The 27,602-nt window shown below is 42.1% G+C and overlaps 1 protein-coding gene across 1 annotated transcript in view; it reads right to left on the reverse strand.

Annotated features, from left to right (window-relative positions):
- Nucleotides 1-334: 334 nt before the first annotated feature.
- LOC146675130 (phospholipid-transporting ATPase ABCA1) overlaps nucleotides 335-27,602 on the reverse strand; it is a 202,693-nt gene continuing 175,425 nt past the window's right edge. The window contains exons 45-50 of the mRNA XM_085400190.1: nucleotides 25,253-25,394; nucleotides 24,158-24,292; nucleotides 22,482-22,585; nucleotides 19,155-19,247; nucleotides 8,325-8,568; nucleotides 335-2,715 (exon numbers count right to left, since the gene is read on the reverse strand). Of these exons, the coding sequence (XP_085256316.1) occupies nucleotides 2,587-2,715; nucleotides 8,325-8,568; nucleotides 19,155-19,247; nucleotides 22,482-22,585; nucleotides 24,158-24,292; nucleotides 25,253-25,394 (847 nt within the window). The 3' untranslated portion in view covers nucleotides 335-2,586. The remainder of the gene's footprint in view (nucleotides 2,716-8,324; nucleotides 8,569-19,154; nucleotides 19,248-22,481; nucleotides 22,586-24,157; nucleotides 24,293-25,252; nucleotides 25,395-27,602) is intronic.

Here is a 27,602-nt window from a genome sequence, read left to right on the forward strand (position 1 = left end):
TGTGAAATAAAAAGCCTTACCCAGTGTGGTGCGGTTTGAATTCTGGCGTCCCATGGACTCGGTTGATGTTACGAATGTATGAGAGACAAAACAAAATATGAGCCTGCAGCTGGCACCTTCGCGCAGAGTGAAAGACGCGAAATAGTGAAAGGAAGGACACAACAATAAGACAGCATGCAGGAAGTTGAACTAGAGAGACTTTCAAACTGGAACTCGGTGATTCGTTGGACAAATACGGCAGTGAACAAACACCGAGTCAAAGTCGCCTTACAGTTTGTGCAAATGTTTAATCACTTGTCTTGGCATAGAGCAATATTCAGTGCAAACAGGATTCATTATTTTTGCAACGTGCATGATAGTAATGTGAGGACTTAGCAAAGCATACAAATTATGTCAGGATCTGAAAGCAAACAAGAAAGCCTGTGAGGAGTGAAGTGTGGACTTATTTACATCCTGAACACAAAAGCGCAACGTAATGCGAGCGCAAGCTGCGCGAGACAGTGACATAACCTCTTGATGTCGCACAGTACATACAGTAAAAGACAGAACTAAATGTCACTCTCTGTATAAGCATTTAAGTATTGCACACAAAACCTTCCTGAGTTAACTTTTACTTGGGAAATGGAGTATAAGGTGTACAGTTTGCCCAAAGTTTACATATGTCTGTACAATTTAATTGTATGATGTAATAACTTTAAAAAAATACATTAAAAAATATATTTCTGTAGTTTTTACGCATTCTTGATACCATAGGTGGTTGAAAATTTAAGTAACGCAATCAGCTATTTCCCAGACCAAACAAAGGCTTTACATGCTAAAGGAATGAGTGATAACATAGACTGTATTTAAAAGATGGATGTTGCAAATCTCTTCCAGTGACCAGCAGGGGGTGACTCCTCGAGTTGCAAAAAAGGAACAATTGTACAGAAGTCTAGAAAAGGACAAACATTCTCACTTGAACTCCGTGAAGTCCTGAGTTTATGCTAGTTTTTATGCAAATTTTGGTCCTATATAAAAATAAGAAAATCTATCTCAGTTTCCTTTGTGCTTATGCTGTGTCCTACAATAGATGTCTTAGATTCACCCATGTGTCATCACATCTGGTATTTAGCTATGGCTAAAATGCTAGCAAGTATGGCAAGTTAGCTTTGAGTAACCAAGCATTGCGTCCGTGGCTAAGAAGGAAGCTAACAAGCTTAGCTAGCTAGGTACCCGTATCTGATCAATGCAACTTAAAGTATAAAAAGAAAACAGGATTATGTGTGATTAACTCATTCACTGCCATTGACGTCTATAGCCGTCAATTGCAGTGAATGAGTCAATGGGTTTAACTCATTCACTGCCAGCCATTGGCAGTGAATGAGTTAAGATTATGACCACATCTTCAGAGGCAGAACTACTTATGTAGAAGGTGAACTGTGCCAAAGCCAGCAAAAATACAGCAGAAGGATCTTAAAATTTAAGGCCTTATAAGCTAACACAATATAAATAAAAATGTGTTTTTGCTCACACATTCATTGCTAAATCTCATGAAACATTTGACGTGCGCTCGATTACATTCCTGATGCCTACATATAATAGAGATAAAGCCCTGCAAGCTTTGGCCGGTGCAAACATTTAGCACCTTTCTTGCAGGCGCAACATGTTCGACAGCCACTGCTGCAAACTCAGTGCTTGTTATTGAACACCATCTACAGCTAATTGTAGGCTCCTTCAGATACAAAGCCAATACATGTGGCAGAGTAGTTATTTATCACTGGAGTGCCTATCAGCAGCTGGGATGGCAGCCTGAAACTAACTGCTGCTTTAGACTTTTTGAGTTGATTTATCTTTGTTCAATCAGCAGCAAATGTAAACAAATGATAGGAGTCTAAAGCATCAGTCAGTCTGAAGGTCAAGGCTGAGGTAGTGCCGTGCAATTTGTAATGCTAGGGGAAGCACAGGGGGAGATGTGGTGGAATGATCTACAATAAATGTGCAAACAAAACCAAAGTGGTGTTATTTCAGTTGTTTAACCTTTGTGAAATACAGCATTTCCTGCACTCGCACCTACAATCTTATTAAGTCATTTTTGTCAGGCTTTGCTCTTAAAGTTGGTTTTAGTCAAATGGAAATCAGCCTGTGTGGTAAAAAAGAAAAATAATTATTTTATTTTAAATGTAAATTGATTGACTCTGCATGTTGAAGAATTTGGATAATCGAGTTGAATACGTCACGATTCTAGTGCAGCAACCTGCCCTTCTTGTGTCAAACCAGGGAGTTCTAGAAAACTCCACAAACTTTGCAGTAGCATTCACTGTAACCAACTATTTACGGTGTCAGAATGAAAGGAAGGCTACAAAATCAGGCATTTGTAAATGAGTTAAAAAACTGGCTTGGCGAGGGACACTTATGGAAAACATCATGAATAATTGGAAACTTTGCAAGCCTGCTGATAAACCCTGAAAGCAGGGGCATGCTATATTTAGTAATTAAAGCTAAATTAGGTTAGGAACTCATTTGGTTGCCAGTGCAAGTACTGCAGATTCCCTTATTTTAAAGGCATATCGCTGGACGACTGTAGATGCGGTTCTTTTCTTGTGCGCGTTACACCTTTTCTGCTCCTTGGGAGCTCCTCAGATACTCCAACGGCAGCTCGTCTGAAACATCCACCGGGTTGCTATAGGCCTCAGAGTCCTCTTCATCGTGCTGCTGCCTCGCAAAATTCACAAAGACCTGGAATACAAATGAGGAGAAGAAAGTACTTAAAAGCAAAGGCAAGATAATAAACTTCTGCTGAAGGGCCCGTGGACACTTCTCGTTTGCGCTCTCTCCCCACCCTCTGCCTTTAAAACAAACAGAAATAGCGGCACGGACGACGGGGTGCATGAGAATGAGATGCCAGTCGAGGGCTACGGAGCATCAAGCAAGCGTCTCGGCTCACACAGTGAATGTCAGTTTGACATCTTTGACCAGCAGAGAAAGAGAATAAAACAATCATTCTTCTCTCTGTGATGCCCATTTAATGTCAGACGAAATCAATCCTATGGCGTTCATAAAAAGCAGTGTGTATTTCATTGTGCTGTAAACATCACAGGCGAGCGGGCGTTTTAGTCTCTTAGCATCGGCGGTAAAGCTACACAAAGACTCTCTGCAGACGGAGAGGGAGAGGAAAAAAAGGCAACAAAGCGGATCATATAAAATGATAAGAGCATTGCTTTTCCATTTAACCATTTTCATTGGCTGTGTGAATATAACAGGACACGCGAATTACTAGATTGCACTTAAAATCTAAATGGAAAATAAATAAAATTGTCCTCCAAGCCAATCCCATCAGCAGCTACTCAGAGGCCCTATCAATTAAACCTTTCTTCACAGATACACACTTGCTAAATCAAATAGCAAATAAGCACATGCAGAAGGCCATGGATGAAGAGAAATAAACATTAGTAGCCTGTTCTTCTGGGCTTAAAAACAACCCTCTTTTGTTTTATTGAAGCTCAGACGGGTAATAGAGATCTATCCAGTCAGCCTTTGAGGCTTCTGTTTTTAATTAACCGGTGAATATAATCTGAAACCTTATAATTTAATGGTAATGAAGTCTTTATTAGCATTAACTTCCATCTTTTGAACAAAGGACATACATTTGCCAATTACTCTGATATATTTACGTTGTCATTACTGACAACATGTCTTCACTAGTGAAAATACGGCTTTTCTATCGCTAAAGTAATGACCTCGTTTTATGTGCCGTATACATCTAGAGTCTGACGTTTGAGAACTACAGCAGTTTGCTTTCTTCCTGAGAGTTAGATGAGAATATTGATACCATTAGTTATTCCCGTGTTCAGCCTTGAATTGAAGCTAGCAGGTGATCAGTCTATTTTAGCAACAAAGAGGAGCCCAAAAACACCTGCCGGCATTTTTAAATCGTGCCGAGCACACAGACAAAAAATTAACTACATACCAACTTCTGCTGAAAGCAAAAGCTTCTATCTATCTATGGTTTCACAGTCCATAAAGATCAAGAATGACTTGATGTGTAATCCACACAAACTCCATGTGTGAGCACAAAGTATATTTCACTTCCAAACATATAATTAAATGATTTTGCCTGTTTTGTTTCCATGTTTTAGGTTAAACAAGACACGATGTTGTGTGACAGCAGGTGCTTTTCTCTCCTGCTCGCGGGAACATTAATTAGCCTATCTAGACATTTAAGTAGATCTGTCTTCCATGCAGACATTCATTATGAGAGAATTCTTGGCTCAGTTCAGGACATGAATATGCACAATGTGTTTTTCTGGTTCCTCTGCGATCTAACGTCATGCGCCTAAACAGAATCACGCTGATATCTATTGGCCACAGAGCACGTGAGCAGCTGAAGAGGTGACGTACGCTCTTTCACCACACAGGGTTAAACTAAAAAGCCATGTTACTCTGATTCAAACAAAGATACTTCCTGTCATAAAGTTAAAATGATCTGATCTGATCTTCAGGTTTTTGCTATTTATCCTTTCTCTGTCCTCTGGGAGTTTTTTTCTTTCCTGCCATCACAAAGTGCTTTATACCTTAAAGAATAAAATGCATTGAGGAGACTGTTGTGATTTGGCCCTATATAAATAAGCCTGAACTGAATGGTTAAAGAAAACTTTAATAATAACAATAAAACCACATGAACAGTCATTTTTTACTGAATAGTGTAACTACGTGGATAAAACTTCCTTATAGAGAAGCTGCTAAGTGTAAGCTCATTGAGCTAGTAATGTCATAACATCAGCAGCGTGTATCAAGGTCACCGTTGTCAAGACATCTTCTCAGCAGAGAATAAATACGAGGATAAGAATGACAACAAATGCACCCTCCGCCCACCTCTGCTGGCCTCTGACTCACTGGCTTGATGTGCTGAGGCATGCACAGCATTTCATATTCATAGTCAAGGCTGCGTAGTTGTGCAGCAGAATTGCAAAGTGCTGTTTGTCTTGAACTTTCTGCAAAACTGAGCGTGGGAGCTTTAATGATGCAGCCATTTTTTGACTGAGACAAGCATGGCTAAATTCCTCCGGTGCGCTGCGGTGTGATTATTTCGTAATGTTCACTTTCTGCATTTAGCCAACCATCCATTCATGACCTGAACGTCATGCACCAGCGCTGCTGAGTGGCATTTTCTTAATAACAGATGGATACAGGCATTAATTACATTATAGGGGTGCGCTGGGGTGTTTATTTGGTACCCACTGAGGCAGAACCCAGAAGGGGAAGGACGCGAATCAGCCAATTAACCTCAGCTATACATCAAAGAAGTCCTTGCAGAATTTAAACTGGCTGTTTTTACATTCGTTACATGTCATTAAAATATTCCTGCTCATCTCAAGATCCCAAACAGAATCTCTCACAATGTCTAAAAGTGGAAGATTTTAATTGTGTGAACAAACCAGTATTTAACGCTTCTGAACAATCATCATGAGTCGCAGCAGTATCAGGGTTATCAGGTGAGTGATGGGTCAGTCACACTAGATTATAAATACTACAGCAGTAGGAAAAAAATCACTGCTTATCCAGCGACAGCTCTGAATTTGTACACTTTTGGCCGAGTGCAGGTACACATTTTCGATGCGCTTCTTTGCAACATGGGACTCGGTTCAATTGGTTACCAGTTATCATTATTATTATTATTATTAGGGTGCCTAATGCTTTTGCCATTTTGCAAATATATTGTCATCCTGCAGGGACTACATCATGATTTGTGGAGGAATATCTGAATTGGTATTTCTTATTCTTACGCTTTGTTTTTAGTACATGCTAACGCTGCAGCTAAATGCTTCCCTGTTTTCAAATTCCAACTTTGTCTCCCAGATTATTTGACTAAAGCTGGGAGGTCAAAAAATGTTTGATGCTTGAAAAAAAAGTGGACGCTAACTCAAACAACAACGTTGCTTAAAAACATCAAAATATGCAGAATATTGTCTGTTTCATTTGTTCACAAGCGTGAGGTAGTATCGGTTCACAGGCGCGTTGTGAAATAAAAGCGCGTTTAAAAAAATACTGAAAGAGGGGACCTAAGTAAAGAAACTTTATAATCAACACATGCATACATATCGGATGATATATGGATCGAAAAGGTCGGCTGCTCCATTAGTGCTTCGGCGACGGTGCCAGAAAAAGCCGCAAACGTTTCTCGTTTCTGCAGAAGCCGCTTCTACGAGACCATTGTGAAAGTCACATTTTCCTTTTAAATCCCTGCCCTGCACTGTCCTGGCCATCAGCATTAACGCCTGAGCTCAAGGCCGTGCGGATCAATATTAATTGTAGTGCAAGTTGGGTGTTATACTGTAGGTCAAGGCTCCTCTCTATAAATCACCAGCTGAAAGGTGACTGTCTGGGTCTCCACAGGTTCTCCAGCCCTCCCCCCGTCTGTGTGTTAATACTGTGACCTGCTGGTCCAAGAATGATTTATTTACTGCCTCTGATCTGGTAAATATTGACCAGAGCAGAATGTGGGGCAAGAAGACATAAATGTTAAAACAGATATTATGCAAGGTTCACCGCTGATCTGTGAAGTCCTGTTAAAAACGCTTTATGGAAAAAGAAAAAAACCTTGCAGGCCAAATTGAAGCATTGAGCTTTTCATTAAATTTGACACTCCTAAAGGGCAGATTTTACTTAAAGATTCTGCAGAAGACTGATTTATTTTGAATTATGGGTAATCTACAAGTTGATCATCTGTGCAGTGTCCTTTATAAGACATAATTCGATTTAAATCCAGTCGTGACATTGCACAACTGAACGAACAGACAATTCAACGCATCTGTGTCAATTTTGTTGTTTCTCTTTTTTAAGGCTTTTCTTTTTTCACCCGTGGCGGAGTGGAAAGATGACCTTTCTGGACCCCTCAGAGGTTACTCATCTGCTGCTGAGCTAATGGTGGGTTTGGAAGACACACACGTACTTGCCACTCACTGCCTGATTTGACACAAGGTGAATCCAGTCCACAACACGCAGCGCTCGGTTTATCTCGCCAATCAGTAAGCTGAGCTAGTGCACTCTGGCTGGAATAAAATAAAACAAAAAGATACTGGCTGCACGAGTTTTATATAATCAGTCCAGATTTGGGATCAATACTGGTAGCTGGCGGCTGAACAATCTTGGCCGTCCAAACTCAGTGCACTCCTCATTGGTCTGTCTGACAGCCTAAATGGCAGAAAACAATGTGTAGACAATGACAGATCTTTAAATCTTATCCGCTACTGGGCAGACCTGCATTAAACAGGAGCACCTAAAATGGTCAATGCATTGATTGATGAGCTAGTGAGCCATTAAAAGGGAGCAGCAACAGAATTACAGTAGGCTTGTAGAATTACACTAAATTTAGTTGGTGCATCGCTTTTGCATCGGCCTGCACCACCTAGTGGAAGGCTCAAGCTGTTCTTATATACAGAAGATGGGCAGAGTGCTTCCAGCTCAACGCAGCAACAACAGTCAGTTTCATCATAATCACATTTCACAGATTTGAGCTGTGACACTTTTCAAAGCTGCCTCTGGATGTTACTTTTGTTTCGACTTTTATGCTTGATCTTTGCTTTCAATTTTCATGTGCTGCTTGAAGGTATCAAAACACTTAAAAATGCATCATTTAACAGTAAACCAAGTTTACGCTCTTACCTTACTTCTTTCCAAGCAGAGATCTCACATCTCTCATATTACTTTTTTCTTTATTACGGATTAAAGAGGATCACGACTGCCTACTACACAAGAGGAAACCTCCAGAGCTGCAACCACAGAAGAGGTAAAAAAGTGCAGTTCATCAAGGTGATACTTAGAGGCTGGCCCCAAAAGGGAGTCAGTATAGGGTATGATTTTTTTTTTCTCCACAGTTTAGAAAAACTCCTCCACAACAGCTAATCAAGTCAAGAACACTCTCGTGGACGTAGGCATATCATTGTCAAAGTCTACAATCAAGAGACGCCTTCATGAATGGACTTACAGAGGGTTTCCAACAAGGTGCAAAGCACTGGTTACACTCAAGGACGGATGAGGCAGAAAGAATAATAACCCAAAGTATTCTGCAAAAGTAACTCAGGAGTTTCTCACTAGAAAATAAACGGCCAAGTCAGTCATCTGATCTCAGAGTTCTCGACTTCAAACAGTCAAGTGATTTTCATCCAAGTATGAAAAGCAATCCTATGAGTTTGTCCAACTATTGAAACACTATTGAAATCCATGATGCATAATTATAATAATGAATTGTGATCGTTTCACTTGATTGAAAATCAAGCCAAAACAACAAAATTGTGTTAGTGCCCAACTGCATATGTTTTCTTTTTTTTTCCTTTTTTCCACCTCACCTGATCCAAAGTTGTCTGGGACACCGAGTAGTCCTCCACACGCAGCCTCCGCTGATGCCTGGTGAACTGGCTGAAGATATTGGCCAAAGCTCCCTGTGCGTGTGGGAACTGATACTGCAGCGTGTTGTGATGCTTCTCTTTGAGAACGCTGCCCGGAAAGGTCTTCTGGACAAAGTCCTCGACTGGCTTCAGTGCGGGCGGAGAGCCACCGACCCTCACAATCACAGTGTAGCCATCACCAAATCTAAAAAAAAGAGAGGTCATTATGACACATTTAGTGCCAGACAAAAAAGAGAAGAGCCGCAAACAAGCGTGTTAGTGCCAAATAATGATCTCTCCTCTCCTGTTGTCATGCCATAGCGCGACAGAGAACAGGGATGTGTACTAGAACAAACAGACGTGCCAGGAAGGAGAAGGAATATAAATGAAGTATTGAAAACGGAATTGCGCTCATGTTTCCCAGCCATTTCTAGCTTCCTGGATTAAGTAAGCAGGAGGAGCAGGTGAGTCAGACACAGCGAACCGCAAAGCCAGCTCAACTTTAACAAGTATGTTGGTAGCGGATAGAAAAAAAATGTATTTTCCAAATTATGTGTGTAACTAATATAAAAGAAAGCATTCATTTGGTTGACGAAGTGCTGCCATGCCATGCTGCCCCCCATAGACTCTTTTAGCATCTTTTTGCTAAACGATTTGATTTCACTGCCTGCCACGTCACTATTTTGGTTCAGTTTCACTGCTCTCAGCAACCTTGCACCAAATGAGAATCTGTTTTCAGCCAGGAAGCTGTTACACATCACCAACCCAGCATCAAGTAGAGAGGGTAAGCCACTATCTGGAGTACAGACTCGAGCATCGAGCGGCTAAAGAGACAGCGACTTCCCTCAGGAAGTTGCTGCAGAACAAAACGGAGGTAAAGGAGATTCGTTATGACACTTCTGATGACACCTCTGACGACTCACACGTGTCTTCTGGGCGCTTACATATCCAGTGAACTGTTTGTATTGTTTGGTAACAATTCTGGATATGGTCTTAATGAGCTTGTTTGTTTCGCTAACCGTAAAATAGCAGTGCGTGAAAATAAATAATTAAATGCTTCTCTAATAATCTGAACATACAAACTTTGTCTAAAGCATGCTGAGAAAAACAGCAAAATAAGTCATCATACATGAGAGGGTACATTAACAAAAGTATGCTCCACTGAACAGTCAGCATGCCATTTTTGAAAATGTGTCAGAATGCAACACCGCTACGAACAATATCCTGGACATAAAGTGTTGGCACAAATGAAAATGGGTCATAGCTAAGCTCTAAAGTTAATTAGCATTCTACATCTTTCCGAATGTGTGCTGTGTCTGGTGAGCACCAAATAAAACTCTGTGCCTTGTTATTCTGTCGTTAGCACTCTGATGACCCATTGTTTTCTGCCTAATTAATTCCCTAATGTTGGATTTACTCATGGAAACGTCCATTGCGGCTAGTGTGAAGCTACATGCAATTAAAGTCAGGGGCTCCCTTAGTGACAATTAGAGATATGGTGAATAAACTACAGGCCTACATGCTCCCAGAGAGACAGGAAGCAAAGTTCTGTGCTAGTTCTGAGAAATGCATCGCACACCCAGGATGGGTTGCAGCACACCTTCAGTTAAATCATTCTCAGTTGAGGAGCCACAGTCCAGGCCTGATGCAACTTTGTATAAATTATTGATGGCAACTCTTATTTAATACTCATTTTCATTAAGAATGCATAAGAGTTTCTAATGCTCCTTTCAAAAGTGGGTCTTATCACAGCAAGGACTCAGTTAAGCCACATACTGCAATGCTATGGCGCATGCTAGCATGTTGTCCGTCCACAATAACAACAACAACAGCCTCCATCCAACCGGCCGACCAACAGGGAGGATCTGAGAACTGTGCCTGTGCTGTGATCTCCTCAGGGGCTGCACACCACGGGTGATCAAAAGCATCCCCATGTATCTCTAAAACATATTATGTAGTGCACTGCATGTGGATAGTACAGTGGGTGGCTTACAAGTATCAGCGTGTTACTGCTTGGGCAACCCTTTGACCATTCAAGATGTTACTCCACACTGGATTAATCCCTGCTCTCAGCTCTGCTATGAAATACTTTGCTTTTGCTACGCATCTATTTGGTTCTTTCCACCATGAAAGGTTCATACAAAACTGGCTGTTTCACAGATTAATAGTTTTTAATAGTCAGTCGCGTGAAAACCCAAGTGTACTTATCTTGGCCAAGTGCTGAGCCCAAAGACTAACTGTGAATCTGCTCGCCAAGAGATCCGGTTAGAAATGTGTATGTTTTCATCCCACATTGGCTTTCTGTAAGCTACAGAGGACTCGCGCGCTGTGTTGCGAGTCCTCTGGGTGCTTAAATTATTTGCAGCTTCTAATGTGAAACAAATGTTTTCCTCACAATCCCTGCGTAAGAATAACATAATGTCACCACGCTCTGCTCCTCTAGAGTGTGCACGATCAAGCTGGACAGCATTACAATCCTGTTATTATGGGATTAGTTTAATAATAACCCCACCACCCCACTCCTCCCTCTAAAAACCTCAGTGCTGTTGAAGATTGTAAAGACTAGAATTTACAGTTAAATTTAATTATGGGCTATGTTATTATGTAAATACAATATATATCCATGCATATAACTGTCTGTCCTGTCTCCCTCCCCTCACCCTCAAACAGTCGGGATAGATGGCCCCGCCCCTCCCTGAGCCTGGTTCTGCCAGAGGTTGCTTCCTGTTAAAAGGGAGTTTTTCCTTCCCACTGTCACCAAGCACTTTTTGGGGGGTTTCTCTGTATTATTGTAGCGTCTTTACCTTACAACATAAGGCACCTTGAATTGAACTGTTCTTCAGCATGGTTACTGGTGTCCCCAAGAGAGAAACTAGTATATCACAACTTGGCTCATTTTTATAAACAACAGTCTGCACATGCATATATAGTATTTCCAAGGATTCTTGGTAACTGAAGTTGCTTTGGTGTCCATTTGTAGTCCAAGTACCACGAGCCTATAACGTTTGACCAGGCTTTCAGGCTCAGCTCATATTGTCAAGTCTGTGACCACAATCTCTGCGTGTTTACTGTATCTAGCAGCTCTCATGATCAGCTAGGTGCAAAAACATTTTTTTGCAAAGATCCAACAGGCCAAGAAAGCATTTAGTTGAACAGTTTACAGTAATGACAGAGATAAAATGCCTTATGAATTATCTTCCCCCCCATTCTGTCTCTCTTTGTCTTTCCTTCATTGCAGGAGCAACACAGAAGCTACGGGCAGTACTTTGTGTAAAAAACCCACAAAAACCAAACCAGCATTTCTCTGTTTCTGTATTCACATCAAAACACGCTATTTAATCTCTGATACACTGTCTGTCTTGGCTCTCCTCAATTAAACTCTGGCTGCGTTGGGGGAAAGGTAAACTCAGCTATCAACAAACAGAGCTTGCACTGCTTGGCGTGGTCATAACAATGGCGCTGCATGTGTGAAACAATAATTAACTTTAAACTGGCGACATAGAAACTAAAAGCGAGATCTGTGCTACTTGGGGTTGAATATAGCTCGCGAGAAAATAATGAAGGGATTATATTTACAGTCATGACTGCACCACTTTGTCACAGCTAATCCTTTCATAATATTTTACATTAGAGATACGATACAGCGGCGCAACACAGCATGGCAGAGCCGCTGTAATGTCTGCGGCGCAGTTCTCGCTTCTTCATTTTCATTATTCTGCCTCGATCCTCTCCTTCGCCCTGGTCCGCTGGAAAGTCGTTCTTCCGTGTAATTTAAAACAAACAACAGCCAGACACAGATAAGGGCATGACAGGCAGGAAATAATTCGGCTGCCTTACTTCATCTGAGGGAGTCTGGAAAGGTCACCCTCACCACTGCCAAACCTTGTATTTGTGTCCGCGGGGTGGGGGGAACGGAGGGCATGAGGTCACGTTATGGCTTGGGTGGTCTGATGCTTTGATCAGGCAGGAAGTCATCCAAAAAGTTTCTTAGCTCCTGGAGGAGAAGCTAAAAGAGCTCGAGGCAGAGGCTCCATTAACAGTGTAAGGACAGAGGGATGCATGGGCAATCTCTGTCCAGTTAAACTGCAATTTAGGGAGCCATAAAAAAATAGAAGTGACAAAAAATATCGAAACCTACTGTAAATTTGAGTCCCCCTTAGCAATTTTCTTTGCCGAAAACAAAACAAACAAAAGGCAAAAGAATAAATCAGCATAATGTGAATATATTACCTTTCTCATAAAATACATTTCAAAGCCTGTATCAAACATGCATTGTTTATATCCGTGTTTGCTTGCTAATATTCTTTTTCAATTTGCAAAGTGTATTTTCCTGTCTGTAGATGTGTATCCTTGCTTGTGTGCTAACAGAGCACATGATGACACTGCAGTATCCTCATGTTTAAAATTAAGACCTGAACGGGAGCTTCTGTTGGCTGTGTGCATGCATGCAGACAAGGAAACTGGGATTTTTAAGTTACTGTTGTAGATGGAATAGTGCGCTGTGGATCTCTCGTACGATACTTAAGAGCATATACACCAATCAGGCTTTAACATTATGGACTTTTACACTGGTTATGTCTCCATTGTGGCACCTGGATATATTAGAATATTTTGTCCTGAAAGTTGCTGGTAGAAGCAGGGAAAATGGGCAATCATGAGGATTTAGGCGAGTTTGAGGGGAAACTGTGATGGCCTAACGACTGAGTCAGAGTATCTCCAAACTGAAGCTCTTGTGAGATTTTCTTCATCTGCTCTGATGAATCATTTTACAGGAACAACCTGGAGGAGAGGCTGCTGGTGACATTTTACAGAGCCACCATAGAGAGCATCCTAACGTACGGCATAACAACATGGTATGCAGAGTGCTCAGTTGCACACACCTGAAGAGCCCACTTGTTCAGGAATGGTTTGAGGAGACTACGGCGGCTTTGAGGTGTTGACTTGGCCTCCAAATTCCCCAGACCCTAATCGAGCACCTGTGTGATGTACTAGACAAACAAGTCTAGGTCTATGGAGGCTCCACCTCACAACTTACAGGACTTAAAGCAGTGGTGTCCAGGCCTCGAGGGCCGGTGTCCTGCACGTTTTAGATGTGTCCTTGATCCAACACAGCTGATTAACATGGCTAAATTACCTCCTCAACATGTCTTGAAGTTCTCCAGAGGCCTGGTAATGAACTAATCCTTTGATTCAGGTGTGTAGACCCAGGGCGAGATCTAAAACCTGCAGGACACCGGCCCTCGAGGCCTGGAGTTGACCAAGCCTGACTTAAAGGACCTGTTGCTAACACTTAGTGCAGATACCACAGCACACCTTCAGGGGACTAGTGGAGTCCATGCCTCAGTGGGTCACGGCTGTTTTGGCAGCCAAATGACAGATCATCTCATGACAGATGGTCATAATGTTATGCCTCATCAGTGTATATTGACTTAAATCAGCTTTAAATAAAACTCAAAGTATGAATGAGTTCAAACTATCACATAGTGTCTTATTAAAAACATCCTTTATCAGTGCTAAGGTGTTATGCATAGGTATATAATAAAAAACTGATCTTAAAATTAAGTAAGGCTGCGCTCAGCGTTTCACTCTACTTCTGCATTTTGGCTTTGTTTGGTTAAATAAATAATGACATGACGTAATTGCCCCGTGTTGTTGTTTATCTGAGATTGCATTGACCTGCTGAGCACCAGATTATATGTAAAACCTTAGAATTTAAAGAGAGACTATGTTACTGTTAGGCGTGCGCTCATATGAAACTGTTACAAAGTTTCAATTAATGATGTCACGTGTGTCCAAATGTTCTCTATGACCTAAAAGAGCTGGCTTCAGGCTACCAAGAAAAAAAAAAAGATACATTTTTGTGACGTCACAGGGAACACTCCTCGACAGCAAAACTGCAGCTTAAAGCAGTTTGTGAGGGGCAGCCAATCGGAGGAAAGTTGCCTCAAAACGAAGGCCCGAGATGAGATAACTATTGAGCTGTGAATCACTTAAAGTTACTGTAGCAGAGTCTTAGAGTAAATTATGGAACTGTAAATGAACACACAAGGTCACCTTTGGTGTTACTTTAATTTACCTGTGTGATTGCATGGCAAGAAATATCTAAGATGTATTTACAAGGCACTGGCATGGGCTCATATGAAGGCCATCCTGTGGCTTGTAAAAGTTATGACTACTGCATTTTCAATAAGCATGAGCTTCATAAACCGAAATTAATAATATTGATAAAAGCGTCACCTGTGCAATTCATCACTTTTGGTTATTTGCTATCAATCCACAATCAAATGTTGCTCATCTTGAACAAATACATATGGATGGGACGTATACTGCACCTCATCTGTGACAGCCAATGTTCTGGCAGGCTAAATGACACCTGCACTGGCGACGCACTGTACACTGTAAAGAGAATTATTTTGTCATTCATCTCCGCGGGTGACATGCACTTAAAAACCGTAAACTATTTAGTTAATGGCGCACCTGCAGAGCTGACGCAGAGTGAGTGGGAGGCGAGTTTATTGGACTTCTCTTAACGTCAACTTCGGGTGGGGGGATGGATCCAAACTTTTCTACACGGCTCTTGTAAAAAACTCCTCAGCGCTCGAAGCACATTACCTTAATGCATTTAAGGCACTTTGCATCCTAGTTTTATTTCATGATGTGCTTTAAGCAAGGAGAAAATCTGACTGGAGGCTGTGGGGTGTGCTTACCGCAGCTACTCGGTGAAGTGGGGATATGAATGATATCAATCAGTGAAAAATCCTGCAAAGGCTAGTGGGTGTCCTTCCAAACTGACAAGATTATAGGGGAGCTTTGAAGCTGCTTTTATTGGTTCCTCCACTTCATTTGGGTTTATTTAACACCTGGGAACCTTCAGACTAGCATGCTGCTAGACTGAAGCCCTATTTACAGCCCCTTGTGCATTTTATACTTATTTATTTCTCCCCATGCCCATCAGCCTTTCATAAATTTCTAGAAGTGTGATTGATTTGAGCGGCTCAATGCCAGGGCAGGTTTAAAAAAAAAAAAAAGACAGGGTGTTTTTAACACCCATGGTGGAAGATAATGGAGAGGCTACTCGAGATGGCTGCCCTATTTCTCTGAAACGCACCACCCTACCGAATCTTCAGCTCCTCTCGCACACTGACTACGTCTCTAGTGGTCTGAAATGGGCCATTTTGGCTCATTTGAGGGTTGACTAATACGCCAAAGGCAGGGGTGGGTGCGGCAGCAGAAGGGCATCTGTGTGATAAATACACGCGTGCTGTCGAACTAAAGGGGGCAGTGCTAACAAGGACTTGGATGACTGGGCTGAAAGCCTCGCCACCTTCGTAGAGAGTCGGGAATAAATAAGAGTAACAGGGTGAGAGGCTTCTGAAGGAGAAGAGTCAGTCGGGGGAGGTGACGGGTGGGAGCAAGAGTTGAGAATGTGGTAGGGGTGAGCATGTATTACATGCGAGCAACAGGGGGTCAAAATGTGAGTACTGCCCCCGTGGAGAGAGATCTGCACTCCTCTCGAGGGTTTGTGATGAAAAAGAGATGGGAAAATGGGACAGGGAAGGAGCTCCCTCCACCCCCCCAGATTTGCAGGTCATCCGCTCGCGCCGTGTGACAACTGCGTGCACCACCATTACAATGTCCCCACCCCACCCCGTACTTCAACCCCCGCTGGTCTGACTGGCAGCTGCTTGTGCACTTGTGAAAAACAGCCCCTTCATTTCCCCATTAGAGCCAGAATGTGGAGGCATATACAAAATGATGGCTATTCAAGGGTGAGTTGTGTGTGTGTGTGTGTCTCACAACATGACAGCACAAACATGTGGCAGGATAGTGACGAGAAAAGAAAACTGAGAAGACATTCCTTAATTGCCTTTTCAGTCATTAACGGGGTCCCACACCTCATGAAACATTAATTACAGCAAGCGCAGCGGAGATAGGGATGCTTAATTAGAAATTATTCACTGCGTGGCGAGAACTGAGCGATAGCATTTCAGCGGCATGTAAATTGTCCATGTGAGATCTAAAATAAAAGTGCCCCCCCCCACCCAATAAAAAAAGGCAGACGTCACGCTTATCTGACTTTCCTCTCGTTCGCTTGTCTTGTGAAGTGAGTCCCTTTTACCTGATATCACGTGGAGTTAAGTAGGACACGTGTTAATCCTCTGTCCTCATCCCTCGTCCATCCCCTCTCCAGACTCCAGCCATGCTCTGGAGGCTCTTACCCGTCCTATACTTCCTGTGCAGTTCATGCATTATTTACCCCACCCTGCCCGTGCCCCTACCGACAGGATGCAATTGACACGCAGGATCAACGAACATCTGGGCGGGCCTGATTGCTCTCCCTCTCCGGTCCTCTGCCTCTTAGCTCCTATCACCCCCAATTCTCACTCTTTTTTTTAATCACCATCTATAATCTACCTATTCCCTCCCCGTAGTGATCTAAAAGCCCAGATGTTTTGTATGACATTAACATACTTGATGGGAAATACCCTTGACACCGGTGACCCCTCCTTGCTCCTGCAGGTGTTTCTGCTAATCCCCCGCACAACTTGAAAAATGGTCTGCTCCACCCCTCATCCCAGGTGTATTGATCTTTCCCTGCACCCAGAGATTGCCACAACATATTCCTGTCATGAATGCAGTGCTTGTGTGTGTGTGTGTGTGTGTGTGTGTGTGTGTGTGTGTGTGTGTGTGTGTGTAATGTTCTTCCAGTTACCAGCTTGCACAAAGGAGTGGTAATAATAATGTCACAACACTGTAGCTAAGGTAATGGATTGGCCTCACTGTTACATGCAGGGCTCGGGGCGTACGTGCTGGACTTGGAAAATGTCAGATGAATATCAGAGAGCAGACCTGAGCGCTAAGAGTTAACAGCAGGGGATATCTATGATGGAGAGATGTAAGAAACCCATTAAAAGCCCTGACGAATATCAATGGCCGCTCACGCTGTGAATAAGGACAGAGACGACGGAAACAGAATGTGCGAGAAGAGAAACAAACGTGAATTTGAGGTAATGGCGAAAGATCTGGAACGGAAACGCCAGCCCAGCATACGTGACTGCGTCTTTTCAGGTAAAATCAATACAGTGCAGCCAATATGGAAAATAAACGACTACTTAGTCTTCTGTCTGAATATATGAGGTTAGAGCTTTCACGGTTACTATGGGTAAATATCATCATAATCATGATCGCAGATGTGTATATACTCAGCAGCCACGTTTTCTACACCTATACCTTGTCAGTACCACTTTGGACCCCCTTTGCCTTCATATTAGCCTCAATTCTTCACAGCATGATTTTGGTCCATACTGACATGACAGCATCACACAGGTGCTGCACATCCACGATGTGAATCTCCTCTTCCACTACATGCCAAAGGTGCGCTATTGGATGACTGTGAGTACAGTGAACCATTTTGAGATGATCTAAGCTTTGTAACACGGTGCACAGTTATCATGCTGGAAGCAGCCATCAGAAGATGGTACAACATACCATTACACCGCCAATAACATGATGCTTTCATGTTTTTTATGCCAAAATCACGGCAGCAGAAATTGAGAATCATCAGATCAGGAAACATTTCTGTAACCTTCTGTTGTCCAATTTTGGTGACATTTGGAGAGGTTAAAAAAAGTGTTTATTTGAGAAATATCTCAGCTTAAAGCAGTCTGTCCATATTCTTCTGCTGTCTGATATCAAGCGGCAGAACTGCTGCTCAGTGAATATGTTCTCATTTTCAGACTCTGTAAACCCTAGAGATGGCTGTGTGGAAATATCCCACGAGATCAGCAGTTTATGAAACACTCAGGACCAACAACTCTCTTCAATCACCATTCTCCTCCATTCTCACGCTCAGGATAAACTTCAGCATCCCGTCTTAACCATGGCTGCATGCCTAAATGCATTAAGTTGCGAGCATGTGGTTGGCTAATTGGATATTTGTACGTGCAAATGAAAGGGTATACCTAAAGAAGTGGTTGATGAGTGCGTATATGGAGAAAATTTAAAAGAGAAAGACCACATCAAGGTATGAAATGAAGGCGATGAGAAGAGAAGGACGTCACCACATACCGGAACTCTACGGCTATGGGTCGTTTACAGCATTAACATGTGTTTATTTTTACCTGCTAAATAAAACATGATTAACTAAGCAAACATATTACAAATGAGTCATTTCACATTTATGATGGAATGAAAAACAATCACAGTAACAGTATTTCTGTCATATCTATAATCTGTCAGTCAAATCATCCATGACTTGGTGTTTTGTGTTTCGTCTTTTTTGGCAAAATTAAGATGCATGAAGACAGTGACAGAGTTTGTAGCCTTAACTATACAAACTGCAATCACACACTAATTTTTCAGATTATCATACATTATATGCATTACTGCTATCAACACTGAAGTTTTAGTATCATCAGTACGGTCAGCCCTGTCGACTAGCAGCACCCTGACGAACATGCTGCCTAACATTTGTAGCATCGCAGCACGAGAGCGAATGTTCATTTTTGTGGCTCTCCTCTTGAGCTCCTTCTTAATGAAACAATCCAGGTAGTATAAGCAAGGTTTCTCATTCTTCCTTAAAAACGTAAATCTACTCCTATATTCTTTTTATTATCAATACACACCGTTTTGTGTTATTTATATACACAGTATAAATAACAGAGCTCCTCAGTGGGAGACAGCGATTTCTTTCATCTCAACTCAAGTTACTTCAAAGATTTCTGCGGTTTAATTCTTTCTCCTCTTCTCCGTCTTTGTTTTAGTGGCAAAAAACCCCAAAACATCCCTTACCTGCTCTTCAGATGCTGGATGCTCCCGAGGCACTTGAAGCGACCATTTACCATGATGGCCATGCGTGTGCACAACGCTTCACACTCCTCCATGCTATTGAAAGAAAGAGAGGAGACTCGTGAAGTAGCAAAAACAAATAATTGTAAAAAATGCCTTTGTCTATGTCTTTAACTTCTGAAACTCAGGTCAAGATCACATCAAATGTGAAAATCGATGAAAACTTTAGATTAGCCACGATTTTTTAAGGATCATCTTTAAATTACACAACAATATACGAGGCATTCAGGGTAACGAGTAGGGCTGAACGATTATGGAAAATAATCTAATTGCGATTTTTTGCCCCAATATTGCGATTGCGATGCGATATGCGATTATTTTTTAAGGTCTTTGTCTTCTGTATTATTAAACAAAGACAAGCAATACATCATATAGTATGGCCAATACTATATTACATTAATTTTAAACTGTTCTTTCCTGGAAGACAGACCTCTGTTATGATAACATGAGGTGATGCATGAATTGATGACTGACATTTTTATTTAACTTCTTCAATCACAACAGTATATTTGAACATACACAATAGTTTATTTTTAGCTTACAAACATCTGAGCATAAAGTGCTGACAAGGAACCCTGGTGTAAACATTAAAATGAAAGTCAGTACAATGTGCAGATTGCAGAAATATACATAAAAAAAATCAGTGGCTTTACCACACTCAGTTTTTCGACATCTGTGAACTACTAGACAGTCATTCAATTAAAAAATAATATAAAATAAATAAAACTAATAAATAAAAAATACACACATCTTACTGATCTCTGCAGTCAGTAACATTACACATAAAGTTCAAACATAATAGCAATTGTATAAACACACACACAAACTGGACGGTCTAGCCTTCTGATTAGCTAATCAGAAGGCTAGTTCTGATTAGCGTCACCGCTGTCTCGGTGGAGTTTAATAAACTCGGCCGTCTGCTTCTTGCTATCTAAAATATAACCAGACACTGGCGTAAATTCTCGACTGTCTCATACTTCTGTTTAATAAGTTTTCTGTTTGACGTTTAGTCAGCTGTGTGAAAACCGAGGAGGAACCCACCCGGGGGATTAATAAAGTTTTATTTTATCTAATCTAATAACTTTAATCTCAGCCAAACCGATTTACTCACGAACAAACAAAACACTGAAAAAAGCCCAACAATAACATTTTTAGGTTGTCTAAGTGACTTATATATTACGTTTAACCCGAGCAGCGAAACTCCGCGGTGATCTGAAAATGATGTGCCGGGAGTTGTGCCGTTCTCGGCCGCATCAGTAACCCTCGAGGTCCCGGCTAGCTGTCGAGCTGGTGGGTAGCAGACGCCTCTGAAAACGTCGAAGCACTTTTGCAAATATGGGATATCTTGATAAACCGAGCAGATATTTGATGTTTACACAACTACTTTCTCGCCTGAAAATATGTTAAAAGTTTATTTTGTGACCCAGAAAGATTAGTATGAGTAATTTTAAAACTTAGTAGCGGCCGCCATTGCTGGAAACTGGAGTTTGGCTGGGCCGCGCTATGAATTCTGGGATATGGTAGTAATTTGGACAGCCTTCGGCGCGTCGCTGTGACGTAATCGGTCTACAAATGCGGCCTCAGGAGGATGCAGCCCATGAATTTGGACATGTCCAGAGTATAATCGCAGCCTTTGCGGTTAGAAAATTGCACTTGATCATGTTGCGATATTATCGCAAATGCGATATATCGTTCAGCCCTAGTAACGAGCACCAAGTTTGGCTAAACATTTGATCATGACCATCATTGTTAGCACCCAAGTTAAAAAAAAAAAATTGAGAAACCATATTGAGTAATATCTCATATGAAAGGGCATGGAGAGAGCTGTACAACATCACAGTGATGACAGAGATTTTTTAAAAATTACTCACTTCATGAATCAGTCTTAAAATCTCAGGTTTTTAGCCAACTCTGCTCCAACCATATGGGTGAAGATGAGAAAATAATGATTCAAGGGCACAGGTCAAAGGTCAGGGTCACACAAATTGATTAAAAGCTTTAGTTTCTATTTGATCATCTCTAAACTTTAAAGCAATATAATAGTGATTGGAGGACATGAGCACTTTCTTTGTTTGAACTCTTTAAAATGCTATTTTTTAATGCAACATTATACGACTTCACAAAAAGTTTAATATACTACACTGGGTTTCCATTAACACTCCTGACATCAGCACAAATGATTCATGAAAACGATGCAGTTGTCATTATTGGGGATCTCCATATAACTTATGCTGACATCAGCTTAAAACATCAAAGTTTAAGTACAGCCCCTTCCTTTCAGAGGGGCGGCGCTCTCTGAGTGCTCTTGTTTTGGACCACGTGGACTCACACCTTCACTCACCCACTCATGTTGACTCCCAGTTCAAATTTGAGCATCTAAAGCGTACAGCAAATTCAGTAATCAGAGGGAGACGAAGGGCCCATCTGTAGTTCTCACCCTCTAATTTTTTATCTCGCTCGGCGTCGCGAGTGAGTACGAGTCATTTGTATCCGGGGCAGAACCTGCAATGCCTTTCTGAGGAATGACGCAATTAGGATTATGACTTTGTAAAAACCTGGCGAGCGCGCCACTTAACAAAACAAAACCACCTGGTCATGACATGGACGATTGGATGCAGCTCAGCCGGCGTGCCCGGGACGACAAACGCCAAACGCTCCACGAAAGCAGCACGTGTAATAAGAATCATTCATTCCATAGGCGCTGCCTGCCAGCCTCACATACGACTCGGGTTTGGTAAACGGTCAAACAAACAGGCAGCAAATTGTTAAATGTTCCATATCGACTCGGGCCGTCAACGTCGTGGGTTTCCCGGAGAAATGTGGCTTTTAATTTTTCAACTTTGCTAAAAGAAAAGACAGAAAAAACCCGCCATATCTTAAATTGGTGGCCAGCGCTACAGAAGAAATAGTAAACTTAACTTTGCTCCGGGAAGCCTTGGATAATGAAAAGACTCCAGCACTGATATTGACAGTTTCTCTTTTCACAGAGGCGAAAAAAGAAGAAAGAAAAAAAAAGCGGCAGTCAGTCAATATGCCCTCACGCTTCATGACTGCTTTATAGCAGCCAGTGTGTTTCTGGCAGCCAATATTAACTGCCACACAGGAAACAATACCTTTCAACTAAAGTGTGGCTCCAATCAATTATAATTACAATATTTATAGCTCGCTTTCATTGGTGGACTGTTTGGGTGCTGTGCTTTCCCTGGTGAAGAGTCAAAATATTTTGACTCCATCTTGGTGTGAATGCATCAAATAAATGCGATGTTGCACCTGTGTGACGTGAGAACGACTGAGCGTCCCTCTCTGATGACGCTCAGGATGCAGTCCCACAGGAAGCGTCGGGCTTTGGGGTCCATCCCGGTGGTCGGCTCATCCTGCAATGAACAAAAAGCTTTCAGTCAGTTCCACCCAGGCGCTTCTTTTAAGAATGAGCTGTCAGGCAGTGCACGCAAGCAGGTAAGCTGTGGATCGGTGTGATTTCAGAGAAGTGATGAAATGAAAAGGGGGGGAAAAAAACACATGGATTTTTAGGCTCTAGTATCACAAAGCTCTTTGATCGTCATCATCAAAACATCACGAGAGGGAATATTTTTGGAGCTGTGGTCCAATCTGTGCCGAAGGCCGCTGAATCTGCTCAGCGCAGCCGAGAGCTATATAAGCTCTGCACTACAAAGGCGAATTCTGACCAGACCCATGTTCACATGATGGGAACATAAACATGAAGCACACACCAGCGCAGCACGGCGCACGCTCACACATCTCAGTCACTCGCTGCTTCTTTTTCCTCGGGGCTTGTCTGTCCATGCCTGATTAGACATCGACAGTACTCGGTCCACAGGCTGGCTTCGTTCCGCGCCTGGTTCTATCCTCGCTAGCAGAATCCCACAAATCCCACGGACATTTCCATCGCCGTGCCCAATGTGCCCCCGTGCAAACTCTATGTGGCGCTGCCTCAAGGCCGCCTGGGCTCATTGGGCTCGCGCGCAGTGGCGAAATTGACACGGGGAGCTGACAACACAGGGTCCCCCGCTGACTTGGAACGAAGGCTAGCCTGGCTCAAGGTTTAGCACAGTGCAGCTTGATAGCTTACAAATTGAGGCAGAAACGTCTGGAAAGATTACTCCTTTACATCTTTAATTTAACATGGATGGAGTCATTACTTAAATAAAATTATTATTAGCACCGTAATCCAATGAACTGCTGCAAATGAAACAAAGTAATGTGTTAATTACAGCTGATGGGCAGCAAATGAAACAGGAATAATGTTGAATAGTTGGAGACATTTTTGGGGGGGAAGGAAGGCGAAAACAGGCATTAAAGTGTAGATTTTTACATCTTATTTTGCCATCAAAGCTCAGGAAATCACATCAGACCATGTGATACGCTGACTGGATTTGCGGAAGCTTTGCAAAAATCATAATGAAAGGTTTTTAATTAAGCAAGCCCGTGTGAAGCTCCAAGTGCTTAAGGCCGCTGACGTTTGTCCCTCATAATGCCACGGCACGACTTCCTAATACACATAAATTGAAAACAGGCGGCGCGGCACATTCTGGGTCACTCCTCCATTATTCTTCCACGGGTGAGGAAATGTGTTGGCTCTCGGTTTTAAGATCTGATGAAGAAGGACTTAATATGTGCAAACACAATTCTGTCTGCTCCACATTTTTCCAAAAGGACCGGTGCTTTTTCCCGGAAAATGAAATTGAATTAAAACACGACCACTGAGTGACCTCTGAGATGCACAGCCTGCTCATCCGCAATTAATCTACTTTAAAAATCGTTCAGTAAGGGTTTGCAAGTCTGATCAGTATCTTATTCTTTCTTCTTTTACTAGACGTTCTAACCTGTCGTATTCACGCTGCTGCATGTGTGTATTTAAAGAGAAAACAGCTTATGCTGTACACCACATACACAATATACACAATATTAATAAAGCTGAATCTCACCAGAAAAATCACTGGAGGACAGCCGATCAGGGCTATCGCTGTAGAAAGTTTGCGCTTGTTCCCGCCGCTGTAGGTTCCTGCTGATTTGTTGGAATATTTGGCTAGCCCCAACTTCTGGACCCCCCACTCAGCCACCTATGGAGGAGAGAAAACAGAGCAGCCATTGTGGTGTTGAGAGGAGTGTTCACCTGAGCCCCATCACTGGACTCATGATAGCGTGATGGATGATATTTTGACTATTATATGTGAGCTGTGTGGTTTTTCAAGGACAGGGCGTGACAGCTGGTGTCACCGTGAGACTTTAATGGCAGGTCTGTGGAGGTACTTTACTGTTTTCAACAACATCTCATCAAACACAAGAAAGCAGGAGCGTGGCCAGAGCTGTGGATGTGCATGCTGCACTAAATGAAGGCTGCAGGACCACCAATGAATTCCTTTCATGCACGTGGATGCATTTGTTTATTGATTATGCAAATAAGGCACAGGGACTTTGTTTGGATGGAGACTTGCCATTGCAAAAAAAAATAAAAAAAAATAAAAAAATAAGAATTTGCAGTGAGGAAATTTTTGCAGCAAAGTTAAGAGCTTTGTTAGCCGCACAGAACTGTCCCTTTGCACTGAAGCTAAGGCATCAAAGCCCTGGCACCAGGTCTGAGGCCTGTGGTCACCGGCAGCCTTTTCCTCTTTTGATCTGAGTGCTGGAGAAGCGGGCAGTGTGAGGAGTGCGGGGAGGCCGCCTAGGGCGGGCCACACCACTGGGCATTGTGAATAATGCAGAGCCATAACCCACAAGCTGCTCCTTTTCTTCTACTGGCCATTTTTCATTATGTATGGCTTCTCTCATAGAGGTTATCTATCACTTTGACATGTACTTCACTTTGCCCTACATGCATTTTAGATGCACTCTGTTCGGTGCAGCAAACAAACAAACAAACAAACAAACAAACAAACAAAATAATCTAAAACTAAAGAAATATAGTGATGCTGTTTCAATAGCTTTCTATCTAGTCTATACTTGGTACCAGCCAAGGTGCAGATGTGGTGATGCACACCATTAGCCAGGAGTGAAACAAAGGCTTCAATTAAGAAGATTACCATGGCGACCTCTCTTGCCGGTACCCCTCGTAGCCGGGCGTAAAATTCCACATGCTCTCGTCCAGTCAGCAGCTCATCGAGAGCATCAAACTGGGGGCAATAGCCCATGTTCTGGTGCACGGACCTCATCTCAGTTCGGATGCTGCGGAAGAAACACAAACGCTGGGTGACCTTCGTGTTTCTAATAAAATATCTGAAGACTGTATTACATGCAGTCTTCATGCAGCACAAAGACATGAAACACAAAGAGACGAAAGCTGTACAGCAAACAGCAACATAACTGAAGTAGATGTCAAGCTGGGTTTTAGAGGAGAAGATTCAAACTGGCGTAGAAAGTAAAGTTGTCAGATATTCACAATAACTTAAAAGAATTAGAGGAGCAGAGGTGAGCCAGTCAACCCTCAGTGAAATTCCTCCAGACTATCATAAAGCAGCAGACGGGTTCATTTCACATCCTGTATTTGCAGTCTTAAGTAAATGTCCCCAACACACATTCTCTGTTTTATCAAATACAAACACAAATACACAGAAAACATTTTCTTATATTAATACTTTCACCTTCAGCAGCAGCAACAAATGTTTTTCGCAGCATTTTTTTCTCTTATTTTCTTAGTAACATTCAACAAATGTTCACTTGAAATCTCTTTCACCTGCTGCTTGGAGTCCGCTAGAGCTCAACAAGGTCGTGTTGTGAACCGAAAACTCCATTAATCTAATTATATGTTGAGTTCTAGCTCTGAGTAAAAGTTCACAATAACAGTGAGCAATAGTCCTTTGATAATTAAAGCACCACTACAGTGCTACTATTTAAGTCTGTTAATGCTTCAGTGTTCTTTCATGTCATGAACATTAAAGCTTGCAGACCTCCAATCAGAAGCATCCATGAAACAGGCTTAAAACGTACCATCACACCGCATGAGTTCAAGTTTCTTCTTTTTGCAATAACATTTTCAAGAGTGACTGACTCGCTATGAGCTAAACAGCTGCTCCGAGCTAACCGCTGTTAGGCTCTGTCGGTGTCAGATTTATCCAAAGCGTCTGGCTGTATTTCATTTGTAAAAAGGATCTCTTGGCCCCAAGTTTAAAGACTCTTAATGCCCTGGTTTCTACTGTATTTCTTTTTTTCAATAGAGAAAATCATATTCACAAAAGTCATAACTAATTAATGATTTCACTTTTGCTTTTCTGTTTCATCTATCATGGATTTGGGACTGAATTTGAACATTATTTTCCATCACAAATAAGGCTGGGAATTTATGTGCAGCATCTGGCCACAAGAGGGGAAGTGCCATAAGCCAGAAAACGCTTTGGAAATACAAATACAATTCCTGAGAAAGTTGGAAAAACTGTCAAATGGAAAACTGAAAACAATTGTTTACAAATCTCATTAATCCATATCTTGTTTACAATAGAACCAGAGCATGCCCGTTCCCACTGTCCGACACGTCTCATAGTAACGGGAAAAGTACCTTTCCATGTCGTTATGAAGCGCTACGGGTTCTCAATTAAAATGAATAGAATGCACTCGCGGTGATAATCGACGCTTTGAACTGAGGCCCCAGTCCTCCATTCCAGCCCTCACCATAACCTTAACCCGATCACAGTGTAATCTAAAGCGATTCATGATGAGGACGTAAAGATTCATTCCATCTGGCTCTCATGCCATGCTCACATAACATACCGACAATTTGTCACACGTGTCTGTATGTTACGTGTTGCCATGAGAACGTGCTGCAGAAAGCATGTCAAATGTTATATTTTAAGAAAGATATTTGCTTATTTTAAAGTTAATGGCACCAACACATTTCTAGAACAGGTGCGGCTGTAAGACACATTGTAACACACTGACTATATCACCATGTACAGTACAGAATTGTTTTTAAATATCCCAAGAATTTGGAGAAATCTCTGTATGTAAGTGACAGGGTCAAAAATCTCCACTGGCTGCAGATGATCTTTGGACCTGCGGGCACTGCATTAAAAACAGGTATGATTCTGTTACGGAAATCACTGCACGTGCTCAAAAGCGCTTCCAGAAATCACTGTGTGCTGTCTCAGTTCACCGTGCGATCCACAAATGCAGGTTAAGGCTCTATAATGACATTACAGCCAAAGCTCACTGAATTGGTTGGAGACAAAGTTGAAAACTGTTCTCTCTGGAAAACATGGATGCTGTGTCTGCCAGACTAAAGAGGAGAGGCCCCATCCAGTCTGGCTTGCACATCTGGAAAAACACAGTCAGCGCTGTGTTTTATAAACAGGTCTTAGAGCAACGTATGCTCCCCTCCAGACAGCATCTTTTTCAAGGCCTTGCATATTATAGCAGAACAACCTTAAACCACATACTGCA

Source organism: Rhamphochromis longiceps, linkage group LG3 (genome assembly GCF_057381845.1).
Source record: "Rhamphochromis longiceps isolate RC_006_pf linkage group LG3, R_longiceps_female_GT1.1, whole genome shotgun sequence".
Classification (NCBI taxonomy): Eukaryota; Metazoa; Chordata; class Actinopteri; order Cichliformes; family Cichlidae; genus Rhamphochromis; species Rhamphochromis longiceps.